The following is a 16710-nucleotide window of genomic DNA, read 5'->3' as shown; positions in this document are numbered from 1 at the left end:
AAATAGTTCTTTAAATAAGTCTTGCTTAAACAAGAAAAATAAAAGCTTAGATGACCACGTGACTGAAATAAAGAGAGGAGAAAGGTCCTCGAATCAATCTTAGACTAAACTTGGATACACTATCCATGAACTTGTCAGGTAACACAAGAAAAAAATTGAATTTTCCAGTAAAAAGTCAACTTTTTATGAACTTCAAAAAAAAATATACTCAGGTACAGAGTGTCAAAATCAATGTATTAATTATTAATCAATTGGAAATAATAAAATTTTTATTAAAAGTAATAGTTACCGGATAGGTATGAGCAGGACGCTGGAATTTGTTTCAAATGAATAACATCGAAATCAGTTCGCATATGATTGTTTAGATAAACTCCAGCATAACAATCTTGCCATTTTTGGTAGACCCGAATAAATACGGGGACATTGCTAAAATAAAATATGATGTAAACTTCCGCAATATATTTTCAGACATTACATGTTATATTTTATATTTACATTATATTCTATTTTTATAGTTTATACAATATGTTTTGAACTTTTAATAAAGGCATAATATTTTATCTTACAATACCCAAAAACACTTAAAAATAATTTAAATATCAATGTGTAGTTAAAAAAAAAAATACACACCAATAAAAAATTAATATTTAGTTACTCGTGTAAATATGAGACGCAAATTGTTTATTGTAAATTTCTGCCTTTGTTTCTTCATTTAATGTTTTTCTTTAATTATATAGGGCAATGCGCTCTACCAATTGGATTCAAGATTAACCCCAAAGTTAAAAATAAATGGAGCATGAAGGTCACTGAAAGGTTTGAATAGTCACATACGGCTCAGCTCTGTTTAATTTCCCTTTTAGGATAAACAGTATCCATTGGAGAGATAAGTGGCTAGGCATCGTTGTGGGAAAGCGGATTGTCGCCTCTACGCTCGAGATGACATAAAAAAAGCAGTTGGAAAACTTGGTTTTTTACACAGCCTTCCAGATATTAAATAAAAAAAACATTTTTTTTTAACTGAAAGTAAGGAGCGACATTAAAACTTAAAACGAGCAGAAATTATTCTGTATATGAAAGGGGCTGTCCCTCCCTCAACGTCTCGCTCTTTACGCTAAAGTTTTTTTTTGTTTTAAAAAATAAAATTGTGAGACAGAGTCAAACTTTGGCGTAAAGTGTGACGCGTTGAGGAGGGGACAGCCCCTTTCTTATATGGAATATTTCTGTTCGTTTTAAGTTTTAATGTCGCTTCTTACTTTCAGTTAAAAATACTTGTTTATTTATTAAATTTCTGAACGTTTTTGAATTAATGCAGCTTTGATTTTGGCTCACCGTAATGAATAATTAAAACGAAATTTGTATATTAATTTTCCTTTTTTTTGGCAAAATGGCTTTCTTGAAATTTTTATCTGAAGTAACTTACGAATTAACTTACGTAACGAAGTTCTATATTCTTATATTTTTATTACGTGCATTAGGGGGTTCGCCCCTTAGTCAATACTTCTCTCTTTATGCTAAATTTCAAATTTTGTTCAAATTCTTTAAGAATGACCCCTTAATCACAAAGGCCGTTAATTAGAATAAAGGGCAAGGATGAAAGTACAAAAAAAAACTTTAACGTAAAGAGCGAGGTAATGACTAGGGGGCAAACCCAGTCATATACATGATAATTTCTGTTCATTTTAAGTTTTGATGTTGCTCTTTACTTTCAGTTGAAAAAATTGTTTTTTAAAAATTAATTTCTGATCGTTTTTTTAAATAATGCTGTGAAATCCGGCGCCCTTTTCATGGCAATTTTCCATGAAAACTTCCTTCATGGAAAGATCCTCCCACGTAACCCCCGACCCCTCCCCCAACTACTAGAAAAAATCCCCCTTGAAAACTTCTGTATACTTCCCAATAACCAATACTATATGTAAACATTGGGCAAAGCTCATAACTTGCAGACCTTCCCCCGGGGACTGTGGGGGATTAAGTCTTCCTCAAAGACATAGTTATTGTATTTTTCGACCATGCTGAACAATATAGCTATCTCAAAATTTTGATCGGGTAACTTTGTGAAAAAAATAAGCGGGGAAGGGGGCCTAGTTGCCCTCCATTTTTTTGTAACTTAAAAAAGGCCCTGGAACTTTTTATTTCCGATGGATTGAGCCCCCTCGCGATATTCTAGGATCACTGGGTCGATACCATCACCCCTGAAAAAAAAACAGCAACAAATAAACACGCATCCCTGATCTTTCTTCTGGCAAAAAATACAGAATTCCACATTTTTGCAGATAGGGGCTTGAAACCTCTACAGTAGGATTTTCTGATACGCTGAATCTGATTGTGTGATTTTCATTAAAGTTCTAAGATGTTTAGAAGGTGTTTCCCACTTTTTTCGAAAATAAGGCAAATTTTCTCAGGCGCGTAGCTTTTAATAGGTAAGACAACTTAATGAAACGTATATATTTGAAATCAGCAAACATCTGATTCTTTTGATGTATCTATTGGTATTAAAATTCTGTTTTTTGTTTCGGTTACTGTTGAGCCGGGTCAGTCCTTACTTACAGTTCGTTACCACGAACTGTTTGAAACTACTCAGCAATATTCTATTCTATACATAAAAAAAAACATATATAAAACCAATCCATTCTTGAAAAGCATTTTTTCAAGTTATAACTCTATTTCACGAGTGAAATAGAGATACGATATTCAATCAATCAATCAATTTCTTAATTCAAAAAAAAAAACTATTACAAGCGTAAACTCCCTAAATTTTGGATTGGAAACTGTAGGCACGAGAAAACGACTCACAAGTGCTAAACAAGTTGTCCAATTCAAATAAAACGAAGTACTGTTTTGGCTCGTTTCATCGCTTCTTTCAACTTAAATTACTTCAAGTGTTGCAGATATAATCTTCATAGCAGAAAAAAAACAAGTGAAAAATGGAAAACGAAACATAATTTCATTCATTTCTAACTCCTTGTCAGTAGTGCAGGTTTAAACCCGATGTGTCCACTGCATGTTCTTTGGGGCAAGAAATTTTAACAGATTCTCAATTTTTGTTAACTCTATCTTCCCTGCTTGGGGCTTGATATTATTCTACAGAAGTAAGCAGCGTGCTCAGTTGAAAGAAATTTAAGTAGTGACTTGATGCCTGTCAATTTACATGGGGCTATTCCTACAGACCACAGTATCTTCTTTAGTAAGGCAAACTTTTCATGAGCCTTAACTGGAGATGTAGGGTGGGGTTACGGGACAAAATCCCTATTTTTTAATGACTGTGTTTCATTTACTTATCCAGACAATGTTTGAGGGAATAAGGCTTGAGAGTGGGGCAAGTGTTTGAGGGAATGTTTGAGGGAATGAGGCTTGAGAATGGGGCAAGTGTTTCAGGGAATGAGACTTGAGAGTGGGGCAAGTGTATGCATGATTTGGGCGGGGGGTCACGGGCCTTGCCCAATATTTTTTTTTCTAAAGTGTTTTTTTTTTCATTTGGTAGTTAACTTAGATTGCTTTTTGTTCAGTGGCCTACAATCAGAAATATTTCACTTGAAGCTTTAAATTTTGAGCTTTGAATTTGTACTGAAATAGGTCTAGCTGAAAATATACTGACTAGGCTGTTGTCACAATGAAACGTCACTATTATGTCACTGACATGTCACTCATACAATGACAGGCCAACGACACATTTGATATCTTGCATCCTGTATTCCCATCCTTGCATCCTGTAAATTCACTTTAGAGCTATCTTACAAATATCTTCTGCAACAGACGTTTTGGATCAAACCCAATATCCCTGGCAGCTCAATATCCCAGAAAATATTGCTGGCAGAACTCGTGCATTTTTGCGTTCAAGTAAGCGGCCCTACAACATTTCCACTCCCTCGCGGCTGCCTGGTAACCAGAAAACTTGTCATCAGTCATCTGTAAGACAACCTTAGGACGGAGCTTTCTTCCAAAGTAATTCTCAAGTCAGATAAAGCAAAGTGTGTGCATCTGGGTTCCAAAAACATTTCTCAATCGCGTTATGCGCTGCATTTACTTCCCGGATGGATGAGTGACAGGGTTCAAAAGATTACATTCTCATTTTTTCAAGTCTAGGGTCGTTGTGGAGCCAATCTTTCACAGTAAGACTGACAACAAAACTTTTTTTCTGTCTTAAATACCAACCAGAGGAAGTTCAATGTCATCTGGCAAGGTATCCAGGAACTTCTGACAAGATAGCAGGTAAGGCATTATTTCATTTGCTCAAAAGCTGGTTTCAAAGTATTGTCAGAGTGACAAAGTCGCTCAGTGACAAAATGAAAATATTGAGCAATTCACCTTTTTACTTGTTGCTACACATATTACATAGCCATTTTGTTCTACAACGATTGGTCAATAGCATAAAAAAGAGGATATTCAAAAGACATAAAATCAGCATTATAATTTCTTTGAATCGTCCCTCTCCTCTGTCCCCTTAAGTCCCTACCTCCTCTGCCCCTTTCACTCCCATTCTCCTTCCCATGTGTCAATGAAATAAAAAGTAGAAAAGGGCACGCATGCTTTTTCCTTAAGAGTTTGTAACAGTGTATCTCAGGGATGTTTATATTCAGTGAAAAGAACCAATTAATAGTTTTGATGTGTTATGCTTTGTTCGAGATATGATTTCTCTTCACCTTCCATTTTTATTTGAAGAATAATTTGTCTCGTTACAAGTTATTCAACTTTACCACACTTTGGAGATGCAGTCCTAAACACAATGTATTATTTTATTTCAAGCCGCTGATTTAACTTCTGTCTCTATTTTCTTTACATTTATATTTACTTTTTCGACTTTACTTTTACTTTTATATTTTACATTTACATTTATATATACTTTTACTTTTTCAAGTTATTGAACTTTACCACACTTTGGAGATGCAGTCCTAAATACAATGTATTATTTTATTTCAAGCCGCTGATTTAACTTCTGTCTCTATTTTCTTTACATTTATATTTACTTTTTCGACTTTACTTTTACTTTTATATTTTACATTTACATTTATATATACTTTTACTTTTTCAAGTTATTGAACTTTACCACACTTTGGAGATGCAGTCCGAAATACAATGTATTATTTTATTTCAAACTGCTGATTTAACTTCTGTTTCTATTTTCTTGCATTTATATTTACTTTTTCGACTTTACTTTTACTTTTATATTTTACATTTACATTTATATTTACTTTTTCAAGTTATTCAACTTTACCACACTTTGGAGATGCAGTCCGAAATACAATGTGTTATTTTATTTCAGACTGCTGATTTAACTTCTGTTTCTATTTTCTTTAAATTTATATTTACTTTTTCAACTTTACTTTTACTATTATATTTCACATTTACATTTATATTTACTTTTTCATGTTATTCAACTTTACAACACTTTGGAGATGCAGTCCTAATACAATGTATTATTTCATTTCGAACTGCTGATGCAAATTCTATTTCTATTTTTTTATTATCAAACACATATATATTTACTTTTGCCAGAGAAGCGAGTTTAATTTTGTTTCAAAATCTCCCGTTCATATTTTATGTTTATATTCTTTTGATGAAATTAAAAAAAGCTTTTCTATTACTGTAGTGCCCAGATTTTTTGGCCATCCTTGACAAAAATGCGTCCAAGTCTTAGTAGGTAGCCTAATATTTTCATTTCACAAAATTTCACAAAATTTATTACATCAGGCATTAAAATACAAAGCACTAAAGCGGCAAAATGAGAGCAAAGTTCGAAGAATTGGCCATACAATAACTACGACTAGCATAAAAGGACTAAGGAGCAATGAGGCCTGACAAAACTGGAGCTTGATTTAACAATTAATTTTGGCCATATGAAGAAGTCTTTATAAAATGTGAACTTTAGATTATCAGTTTGTTCTGCAAACTGATATTAATTAATATCCCCCCCCCCCAACACACACATACAACTGATATTTTTGGCCGAATCGTAAAATAAAATAATACTAACAAATTTTTGTTGCTCTTCTGAAAGTTCTTTTTTTGTAAACCCCCCTCTGAAAAATACTCCCCCCCCCCAGAACAAAAACCCTAATATAACTACCAAAAACAATTTGCTAAGTTGTATTTGCCCCAGGGGTCACCGAGAGTTTTGTATTAATTTGGCTACCCACACTCGTTTTATGATAATTTTTATCAGAAGTTTTTTTCATAACGAATTTTTGATGTTTCAAAAAAAAATTAAAAGATGAGTAGAAACTAAAGATAACAAAATTAATTAATTTAATGTAATCTACCTAAATATAACTATTTAAATTAAACAAAATGTAATTTTACCGCTTAGTGTCTTGGAACAGAATTCTGAGACAGAGCTAAGCAGCAGCTTTATCCTTTTCTCATTCAGGAAATCCTTTCCCCCTTCGGGAAAATGAAATTAATTAAATGTAACTATCCTAACTAAATCTAATTAACAAAGTTAATCTAATCTTATTAATTTTAACTTAATCTAGAACCTTTGTGTTTTGGAGCAAAATCTTGACAGAGCTTATCAGCTGTTTTATCTTGCTCTCAATTATGACACCCTATCCTCCTTCAGAAAAAATTAATGAAATTTACTAAAATACGTTAATTAGTCAAGTAAATAAAATTAAATAATTAGTTGAGTCTAATTAGCCTGGTTAAATAAATTAAACTAATTTTATTTTTCCACTTGGTCTTTTGGATCATAATACTGAAAGAGCTCATCAACAGTTTGATCCTACGCTCATTCAGGACACCCTGTCCTTTTAAGGAGAAATTAACTAAATCTATCAACTCAGTTAATTAAACCATTAATTAGATGAAATAAAATTAATTAGAACACTTAGTTGAAAGTAACTAATCTAATTAAGTTTAATCAATCTCATCTTATTAATCCTAATCTAAGGTAAAACACTTAGTATCTGAAGTGCAATGCTGACAAAGCTCATCAGCAGCTTTATCCTGCTCTCATTCAACACACGTGCCCTCCTTCAGGCAAAACTAATGACATCTATTAATTTAATTAATTAATAATTAATTATTTTAATTAATTACTACATTAAATAAATAATTAATTAAATCAATTCATTACATATAATTAGACTTCTTCAATAAATTGACTATAAATTAAACTTATCAAAAATTTATGAAATTCATTAAAATAAATTATCGATTTACACTGAATGTATTCAAGCACAATCTTGACAGACCTCATCAGCAGCTGTATCCTGCTCTCATATAGGTCACCCTGTCCTCCTTCAGGAAAAATTCATGAAATTAATTCAATTAAATTAATTAATTAAATCAATAAATTACACGAAAATAATTAAATCAATTGATTAAATCTAATAAATTTATCTAGTCTCGTTTTACCACTTGGTGTTTTGGAACACAAACCTGACAGAGCTCATCAGCAGCTAATTCAAGTAATTAAAGCAATGAATAAATCTGATTCATTTTACCTAATTCTAATTTCATTTAAAATCTAATTTCTAATCTAATCGAATTTCATTACGCGTTTCAAATACAATTCTATCTAATTTTTAGTTTAATCTTTTTCATATACAAAAACCTGATTTCGTTTTACCACTTAGTGTTCTTGAGATTAATGAACTCTATCAAATTAAATTAATAAATCAAATCAAAGAATTGAATTAAATTTATTAAATCTAACTATTATATCTAATATTTTTTAACACTTAGTGTTTTGGAGCACAATCCCAACAGAGCTCATCATCAGATTTATCCTAATCTCATTCAGGTCACCCTGTCTTCCTTCAGGAAATATTAATTCAGTCTATTAAATTAATTAATCAAACCAACAATTAGATTAAATTAATCCAATCTAAATTTACCACTTAGTGTTTTGGAGCGCGATCCTGATCGAGCTCATCAGCAGTTTTATCCTACTCTCGTTCAGGACACTCTGTCCTCCTTCAGGAAAAATGGTGACAAATTCTGTAAGTCCATAATGACGAAATATAGGATGCAAGCCAAGAGACGAAAAATCATCTTCTTTCTTCATAAGATCTTTCCAGGGACGAAGAAACGACTCAGTGGAAGATGGAACACCGGTAAGCCAATCATAGACTATCGTAAAGGGGTAGCCTGTAATAGCAATATAAATGTTACGTTTAGCGTCATAGCAGCAGCAATAGCTGTAATCTAGTAGAACGAGCAACGGATCACAGTGATAGGTTTTAAAATACGTTCTGAAAATAAATGTCTAGTGGAAAAAATTGTCATTTAAATCTGATTCAGAAACGGTAACTAACAAACCATAGGTAGGAAAGCGTATGCACCTGAGCAATTACCTGTTTTACTAGGTCAGGCATATAAACTCCTTTTAAAAGAACAAAAAGACGGTCTCGTCGGAATTAATGTCGACCACTACCTCAATAGAGCGTGTTTGTTTATCCCAGAGGTGATCGTATTGAACCAATGGCCCTAAAATATCGGGAGAGGGCTCATTTGAACGAAAATTAAAACGCTGATGCCCTTTTGAAGTGACCAAAACGATTTGCCGTCATTTTGTGACTTTAGAAAACCATCCAAAAGGCTATAAAAGACATTCTGAAGAAAATAATGGTTGAAGACTACGCGCTGCTTCGAAGAGTGGGAACAACGTCTCTAGTGGTGGGTAGCTACCCGAGGGAGCTACCTTGAAGTGGATAATATCAATGTTCGAATTGAATCCAAAATTTTTTAAGAAAAAAACAGTCTCATTACTTTTCTACCTTACCTCACCCAACAACAGTTAAATCTTTTTATGTCTCCTTTTTTATTTGTCACAATAAAAACCTTAATATGTACTATCATTTTCCATTGTACCTCATCCAACTTTTACAGGGAGTTTGTTTTCATTTTGAAGGAGATACTACAAGGCATTGAAATGTCTTTTGCCTTACATGGGAAAATGCTGATGTAGCACTGATTTAATTAAAAAAAAAATTGAGTGAAATATAAAATGCAATATTTTTTTCAGGGAATTCTAAAAACTTGAAAGATTAAGAAACGATACATTTTTAAATTACGCAGCAAATATTAGCAAAGAAAAAAACTCAACGTTTACCGCATAAAAAATTTCAAAAAAATCCAAAAAAAGGGAATTGTTTCTTCTCTGTTGTGACCTTTTTATTATATTTTTTTAATAATAGGGCATAAAGGCTCCATGAAAGCAGGACTTCTTAGACAATTCCGATATTCTTTTCCCTACTAGGCACATTAAGGAAGTCAATATTCCTTAAACCCATCAGCCTCCCTCCCCGCAAATACGAAACTGCCTCTGGCTATACCTCGTATCTTAAATATCTAAATTCAATTTCGTAAAGTATTTCCACTCAGCTGTACAAAAAATACACATTTCAAAAACAATTTGGAAATATTTCGAAGTATTTTCTGTTCACCGGCGATAAAATGGTGATATGGCTTGTTAAAAATATTTATAAAGTTTCATATTTAAAAAAAATAGTTCCAAAACTAAACAATAGATTTTACTAGAAAGGGTAAGAGCAAAAAAATGGTAGAGATATACAGCACTTAACAGCAAAGCAAACAATAGGTGGATTTTTTCTTCCATGTTTCGTCTGTTCATCCAAAAACAAAGCAGAAAGACCCCATGAAATCAGGCCTCCTTCTATGCTTGAAATACGCCCCTCCCAATGAGTCATATACGTCAGTCGGCAATCCAAGCAGCCTTCAGCCCCTACCGCACAAACACGACGCTGCTTCTGGCTATCAGCAATAGAATACTTCATATCTTAAAGTTTTACATTCAATTTTGAAAAGTTTTCCTGTGCTCTCCTGAACAATTTTAAAATTTGAACAGTTTCGGAAACAAAGTTTTTACTTTTCACTGACGATGAAGTCTTAATATGATGCTTTCAATTCAAATGATCCCAGTTAGAAAATCATATAAGGCTATCTATTTCAGAAAATAGTTCTAGAGTTACGTAGCAGATTTTACCAGAAAAAGGCAAAAGAAGCTAAAGATTTACGGCTCTTACCAGCAAAGCAAACAGTAGATGATTTTTTCTCCCATGTTTTAGTCTTTTCATTTTCTTCATCCAAAGATACAGCATGAATACCCCAAGAAAGCAGGACTTCTTCTATATTCGAAATAAACTTTTCCCAATCAGTCACATCCGTGAAGTCGGTGATCTCAAAAACTTCATCCATCGACATTTTCTTGAAAAAAAAGTTTATTAGCTAGTTTCTCACCTAATATGAGTGGTTCTATGAGCCGTAATACAAATTATACGCATCACCAGGGGCGTCCCGAGGTAGGGCGAGTCGTCCATCCAATTTTTTTTGGCATTCGGTAAAATTTTCGCCAAAGGCGAAAAATTCGGCAGTAATTTTGAAAAATTGGCCGAAATTTAGCAAAATTCTTGATGTCTGTAGATAATTCGGCATAAATCAGGTAGCGATTCGGTAAAATTTACGAAGATCACCCCCTCAATAAAATGAGCCTCGGAACGCCCCTGCGTATCACCATGTACATTTTTTAGAAGAAGTGTTTTCATACTCTCCTATTAAAACTGTCCGATCCCACAGCCTGTAAATTAAAATTTCATTTTCTTCTCGCTATGTTATCGGTAAGCTCTATGTGTGGGAAGGCCCCGGAACACATTATGGTATAACTATCAGGCAGACCTGCACAGGCTTGATAACTACATCCAACCAATGTGGGAGGACTTCGTAGCTGCAACAAACTTGAGGTACGAACGGAGTCTTGCTTAATGCCTCTGACGGCACGGGTTGAACTAGAGTCTAAAGTATGTTCTATAGTCCAAAAGCGATTTGTAATTTGACGGGTAAAGTGAGCAATTAATTGATGATTTTAGTCACAATGTACTAGTAATCTTTGGGGGGACAAGCTGAGAATTTTTCTTATGCTTTCTTATGTTTTCGAGCAAGGAAACTATGTTGATGAGCATGTTGGTATATAATTATTCACATTAGAGTTTAGAATCATTCATCAATTACTAAGATTATTTAAGTCATCTTGAGTTACTAATTCTTTTTGTAAGGAATTTCCTGATAGGCATACACATCTAATGATGAATTATACACTTGGACGCTAAAATCTTTTAGACTAAGGTAAACCGACTTTGAGTCTGAACAACTAAAATAGCTTCTTATCTTCAAAATAAGACTTCAAAGTTGGTTGCCTGGTTTCACCGATATTACAGTACCAGTAGGACATCGAAAACAATTTTTGCCTCTTGGCTCAATCTTAGGTGTATTTATGCCTTACAACCGGATTTCACTACAATTTTCTTTGGTTGCTACACAATTATTAAGGCTTTCGTTACGTAAATTCTCTCCTATGTTGCCCAACTGAATCGTAAAACGAAACCAGTGTGGCCAGATTGTGAACAAAAAAGTAAGCCGCAGCCTTTGAAAAACAAGCCAAAAATAAGCCAGACAATTTTTTGCCCAAAATCTAACTTTACTTTTAATGGTGTCCAAGTTTTCGACGGCCGTTTGTAGAAATACTCACCACTATTCAGGTCCTTTGATCCTACTGGCATTATCCACCTTTCAATTCGCTTCTCCGGTTTGCGGAAGTTCCAGTTCCAGTGTAGAAATTATTTTGAGGACTACATTAGTAGAATTGCAATAAACTTCCACCCCATGTGGAATTCTAGAGACTTTACAGAAATTACCGCGCGCTATGTTCAGAAAATGCTCGACCATGCATTACTTTCCTGTCCAACAGTTCAGGAAAATTATTGACGAGGACGCCCACCGGCTCGATTTCTCCTGTGTTAGTTCGAGCACTGTCCGTGTGTGCGCTGCAATTTCAGTATCCCATAATTTCACTGAGTCAGACCTCCGATTACTATAATGATACTCTGTGACCCAATGCGGCACAACTTTCAATGCCTGCCCCAGGCCCTGGGGGGCAGTGAGGACACCTGAATTTTTGCTATCTGACTTTTGAGCAATTCTTAACTTAATGGCTATCTCAAAATTTTTATTGGATGCATTTGGGAGAAAAGGAGCATGGGGGGGCTAGTTGCCTCCAATATCTTTTCACTCTAAAAAACTGAACTAGAACTGTATACGTCCACTCAAAAGAGCCATCTCTGAAGTTTTTACAGGTACCCCTTCAATTAGAGCCATATATTCCCTAGGATATAACTTACAGCACCTGCCCCTGGGCCCTGGGGGAGTGTGTTGTCACCTAAATTTTTGTTATATTATGTTTGAACTATTTTAAAAAAAAGCTATCTCAAAGTTCTTATCGGATGGGTTTGAGGAAAAAAGGGAATGGAGGGGAGGGGGGCTAGGTGTCCTCCAATCCCTTTTGACTCTTTAAAACTGAACTAGAGCTTTCAATTTCCAATTAAATGAGCCCTCTTTTGAAGTGAATATGAGCATCCCTTCCATAAGACTCCATATATGCCCCCAGGACACAACCTACAATGCCTGCCCTGGGTGGTTGTGTTGGTGCACCAGAATTTTTGTTATATGATCTTTGAACATTTTTATTGGAAACATTTAGAATTTTTATTGGATGCATCAGGAAAAAAAGAGGCTTGTGGGGGGAGCTGGCTGCACCACTCCAATATCTTGTGATGCTTAAAAAGTGAACTAGGACACTTTCAATTTCCAATCAAATGAGCCCTCTCTGAAGTTCATATGGTATTCTTCATTAGGCCTAATACCCAAACCCCCCCCCCCCCATGGAAAAAATTCTCACATCTTTCTCAACTGCCTTAAAGCCAGGTGAATCAGGAAAGTCCGACATTAAGTCAGATCAGGCCCCAAACCTTCAATTTGTCACAGATCCATTATCTGTGAGGCTTTCATATTTTCTTCCATATTAGTAGCAGTAGGCAACAGTGCCATCAACTTCTGGCAGAGTTAGCACGCCTTCTGTTCAGAGGTTTTTGAAGTTTTGGACAGCAGTTTTTAGGAACACAGGTGACTTTACTTTAACTTATGCAGATTATAAATTAAGAGAGATAGAGAATTTTTTTTTTCATTTCTTAGAAACTAGAAGACCAGGAGCATCTTCCTGATTTTTAAAACAAGCTAATGTTGTCGTTGGAACAGGAGATAAGGGTGTCGGTCTTACCCCCGATAGCCATCTGGGGAAAGTCCGACATGTCGGTCACCCCTACGAAGTTTGGCTGGGGTGTCAGACTTTTATGTATAAGAATGGATATTTTAAATTGTAGAACAGATTCTAAGCTTTAGATAATAAAGGTTGAAGCCAGTAACCATCCTTAGATGGCTTTACTAACTTAGTGGAATGTAATTGTGTTGATCATTCATCTCCTTGCAGTTCTGTGCCTACTTTCGTTTATCTTTCTCCCTGTAATTTTTTTTTTCGTCTTAACCTTTACTTGTGACATGCCGTGCAAAAAGTGTAGCAAAGTAGAAATGCTACTTGGCATGTGTCAAATTTGTTGGCAGATTTTGTCTGAAAATACCCTTTTTACATATAAAATAATTTTTGCTCAAGAAAAAGTTATCAAAACTAAGTCGTATCCACTAGCGTGCAAAGTGGGATAACATATTATAAATAACGTGGACGGATTTCATAGCTAATGGTATTGGCATTTTTTTTTCAAAAATACCAGTGCTTCCACTATCCCCAAATTTTTGGTTTCCCCCAAAATCTGTCTTCATAAGCGCCATTATCAAAATCGGTTCCCCAAAAATCACTATGAGTTGCCACCCCTGACGTTTATCACTGACGACAATCCACCCCTAGCTTAACATGCTTTCACTTGACTTGAAATAATTTTTTCACTATTTTCAAAAGTTTATTATCTCAATTATTTACTACACATCAAAACCAGACATAGATTACTGAATTACTGACCTTTCTTCCTACGCTAGTAAAAGAATACTGACCTTTTATAGTTGTAGTACAGTGATCAATGAATATTAAGAATGCAGTTGGGTGTGTATTATTTTCATAATACCAATATCATTGGAGTGTACAACTCAATCCATAAACTACCAGCAGTAAGCTATATACTGCTCACCAGGGCTTTGAATACTATACACCATTAGCAGTATTAGAATAAATATGAGACAGTACTTTAATATGATTAAATATGATTAAGAAAACTATTGATATTTCTAACCGCAAGCTATACTAAGTTGTAGTTACCACTGCAGTACCTACCTAGAAATACTTCTTGCTCAAAGAAAAGCTGTCAAATCACGGATTTTGCTGCTAAAGTGTTGGCAGCTTTTGGAATTCTGCTACTGGCTGTTTGCAGATTTTTGCACACCTGCTTGTGACGGAGTTTTCGAACCATTCATCAATTCATTCTGAATTCCTTCGAATAAATTCATCCATTCATTATAATTCCTTTGTCTTCTGGATGCCTGAGGGCTCATGTTCGGAAAACACAACGCAGGGTTGGAGGAAAATATGATGCAACTCAGCTACAAAACGCGCTAGCAGAGATATCTTCAAAGAGAATGTCTATGCTACAGGCTTCGAAAGTATTTCAAAACACCGCACTACCTTGCATGACCATCATGAAGAAGATAAAAGTAAAAAAAACAGTTTGTGGTGGAGGAGGAGTCAAAAAGAAATTCCTGCTGAAATAGAAAAGGATATGGCTCAGAGGTCTCCGAATACACCGAGAAAGTGGGGCATAGGTCTCAGCAAGCAGGGAATTTTTGACCAAGTCCAAGACTATCTCATCAAGAACAAAGTTCAAACAAGATTTAAGGACAACCGGCCTTGGTCATGACTGGTGGGGTGAGGGTTCAAGTGCCGAAACAAAATTTCACTAGCGAAACCAAGAAGGTTAGAAAACAAAGACTTTATGCAGCAATCTGACCCCTTCATAATGTATGGTTTTTATGAGCTGTTATATGAAACTGCCACGGCAATGGATATTCTTGACAAGCCCCAGTGCTGGTTTAATTTGGATGAGACATCTTTCTGCAGGGATCCTGGCAACACGAAAGTTGCTGGAGCCAAAGGCTCACCAGCCACTCGTAGAACAGGTGGTAATGGACGTGAAAATACAACTGCCTTGGTTTGTATCAGTGCAAACGGAGAAAAATTCACACCTTTAATAGTTTTCTCTGCAAAGAATACCGGGACCTCATGGATACCTGCAGATGGAGCTTACCCTGATGCATCTTACTCATCTACCAATAAAGGGTGGATGACGTCTGATCTCTTTATGAACTGGTTTGAATTCCAGTTTCTTCCTCATGTAAAGGGAAAGCCACTTCTCATCTTAGATGGACATGGCACACATGCTCTTGCAAAACTTGCAAAGCTTTCTCTTGCTCTTGCAAAACTTGCAAACGAAATTAACGTGACAATTCTCAAGCTACCTCCACATGCTTCAACCTCTCGATAAAGTGGTTTTCAAGAGAATGAAAGTGTCTTATGATCAGAATCTCTCGAAATGGCAGAGGGCACACCTGGCAACATTCTGTCAAAGAAGGATTTTGTACTGTCTTCTTATCAAAGGTATGGGATACCTATTTCACTCCTAGTCTGATTGAAAAGTCGTTCAAAGCAACTGGAATCTTTGACCTGAGTGTTCCAATGAGATGAAACCCATCCGTAATTGACCAAACCAAGTTTGAACCTACCAAGTTGAGACGCTATGCACAAATGAAAAAGGAGCAGGAGAAAAATTCAGGCAAATCTAAAGTCACAACCACTGTCAACACTGAACTAAAAAAAATTACCTTTTCTGTTACCTTTAGTCCAAAGAAATTGCTTGGCAACCAATCAAAAACTTTTGAAAAGATTCTTCTTCACTCAATGAAGCGGCCCGACCTACCATCAGTTTCAGGACTAGAAAAACGGAAGAAAATTGCACGAGAGGCAGAAGTGATAACATCAAAAGAACATCTAGAGGTGCTTAAGAGGGAAGAAAATCTGAAAACAAAAGGGCAAAGGAAGAAGAAAAGTTCAGATGGGAAGGGTATAAAATCGAAAAAAAAATTTCCTAAGAGGGAAGCCAATAGAGATACGGGTGATAGCGAATCAGATATCAGCCTTGAACTTCGAGCTCTGATGAGGATGATCAGAGTATTCAAGATACTGTTCAAGAAAGTGACAGCAATGACAAGGAGACACCCAGTAAGCAAAAGATTGTTCCCAAGCTAAATGAGTACTATGCAGTTAGATACGATGCAAGGAATGACGAACAAGGTTACATAGGAAGGGTTCTAGACTTTCCCTGACGAGGAAAAGTTAAGCTCAAGTTTCTTCACTGCTTGAGCCTTGCACACCTACTCTTTCAATTGGCCAAGAAAGACGATTTCGATCACTGTAGAAGACAAATACATTAAGCAGGACCAGTAAACTTGGTGGGAAAACCGGACCATTTGAAATACCCCAAATCCGTCAGGTTATTGTATCGTACAAGGCAGTTACTAGCAAGCGTCAGTAGATCTTTGTTTTATGCCCATACACGTAAGCTACAACATATATGAGTAACTTTTTGTATCTGGAGTCAAACCATATTTTGTGTGATATGTTTTTCTTTTTTAAAATACAAGCAATCATTTTACATTCAGTGATTTGTGCACCTCGGCTATGATACTTGTAACGTTTATCTGTTGGGTAAGTCCGACACTGTCGGAGTTACCCCACAGCAAGAAAAAAGTATGGTCTGTGACCTTTTGATGCCAGTCAGTTTGACATAAAAATTGTCTGCTTATGGACTTATAGTGATTCCTCGATGCCCTTTAAGATGGTGAAGTCATATTATTTTTGAC

At 35.3% G+C, this 16710-nt stretch overlaps 1 protein-coding gene across 1 annotated transcript in view; it reads right to left on the bottom strand.

Moving 5' to 3' along the window:
* Window positions 1–16710, bottom strand: part of LOC148946351 (rab3 GTPase-activating protein catalytic subunit-like) — a 242629-nt gene that overhangs the window by 222802 nt on the left and 3117 nt on the right. Inside the window, exons 2-4 of the mRNA XM_089097676.1 lie at window positions 9987–10167; window positions 7836–8088; window positions 290–426 (exon numbers count right to left, since the gene is read on the bottom strand). Coding sequence (XP_088953802.1) covers window positions 290–426; window positions 7836–8088; window positions 9987–10164 — 568 coding nt within the window. The 5' untranslated portion in view covers window positions 10165–10167. The remainder of the gene's footprint in view (window positions 1–289; window positions 427–7835; window positions 8089–9986; window positions 10168–16710) is intronic.

The sequence above is a fragment of the Artemia sp. Qi Xiang Cuo genome, chromosome 12, assembly GCF_049724085.1.
Source record: "Artemia sp. Qi Xiang Cuo chromosome 12, ASM4972408v1, whole genome shotgun sequence".
In the NCBI taxonomy this organism is placed as follows: domain Eukaryota; kingdom Metazoa; phylum Arthropoda; class Branchiopoda; order Anostraca; family Artemiidae; genus Artemia; species Artemia sp. Qi Xiang Cuo.
This window is presented reverse-complemented; position numbering and strand designations above follow the sequence as displayed.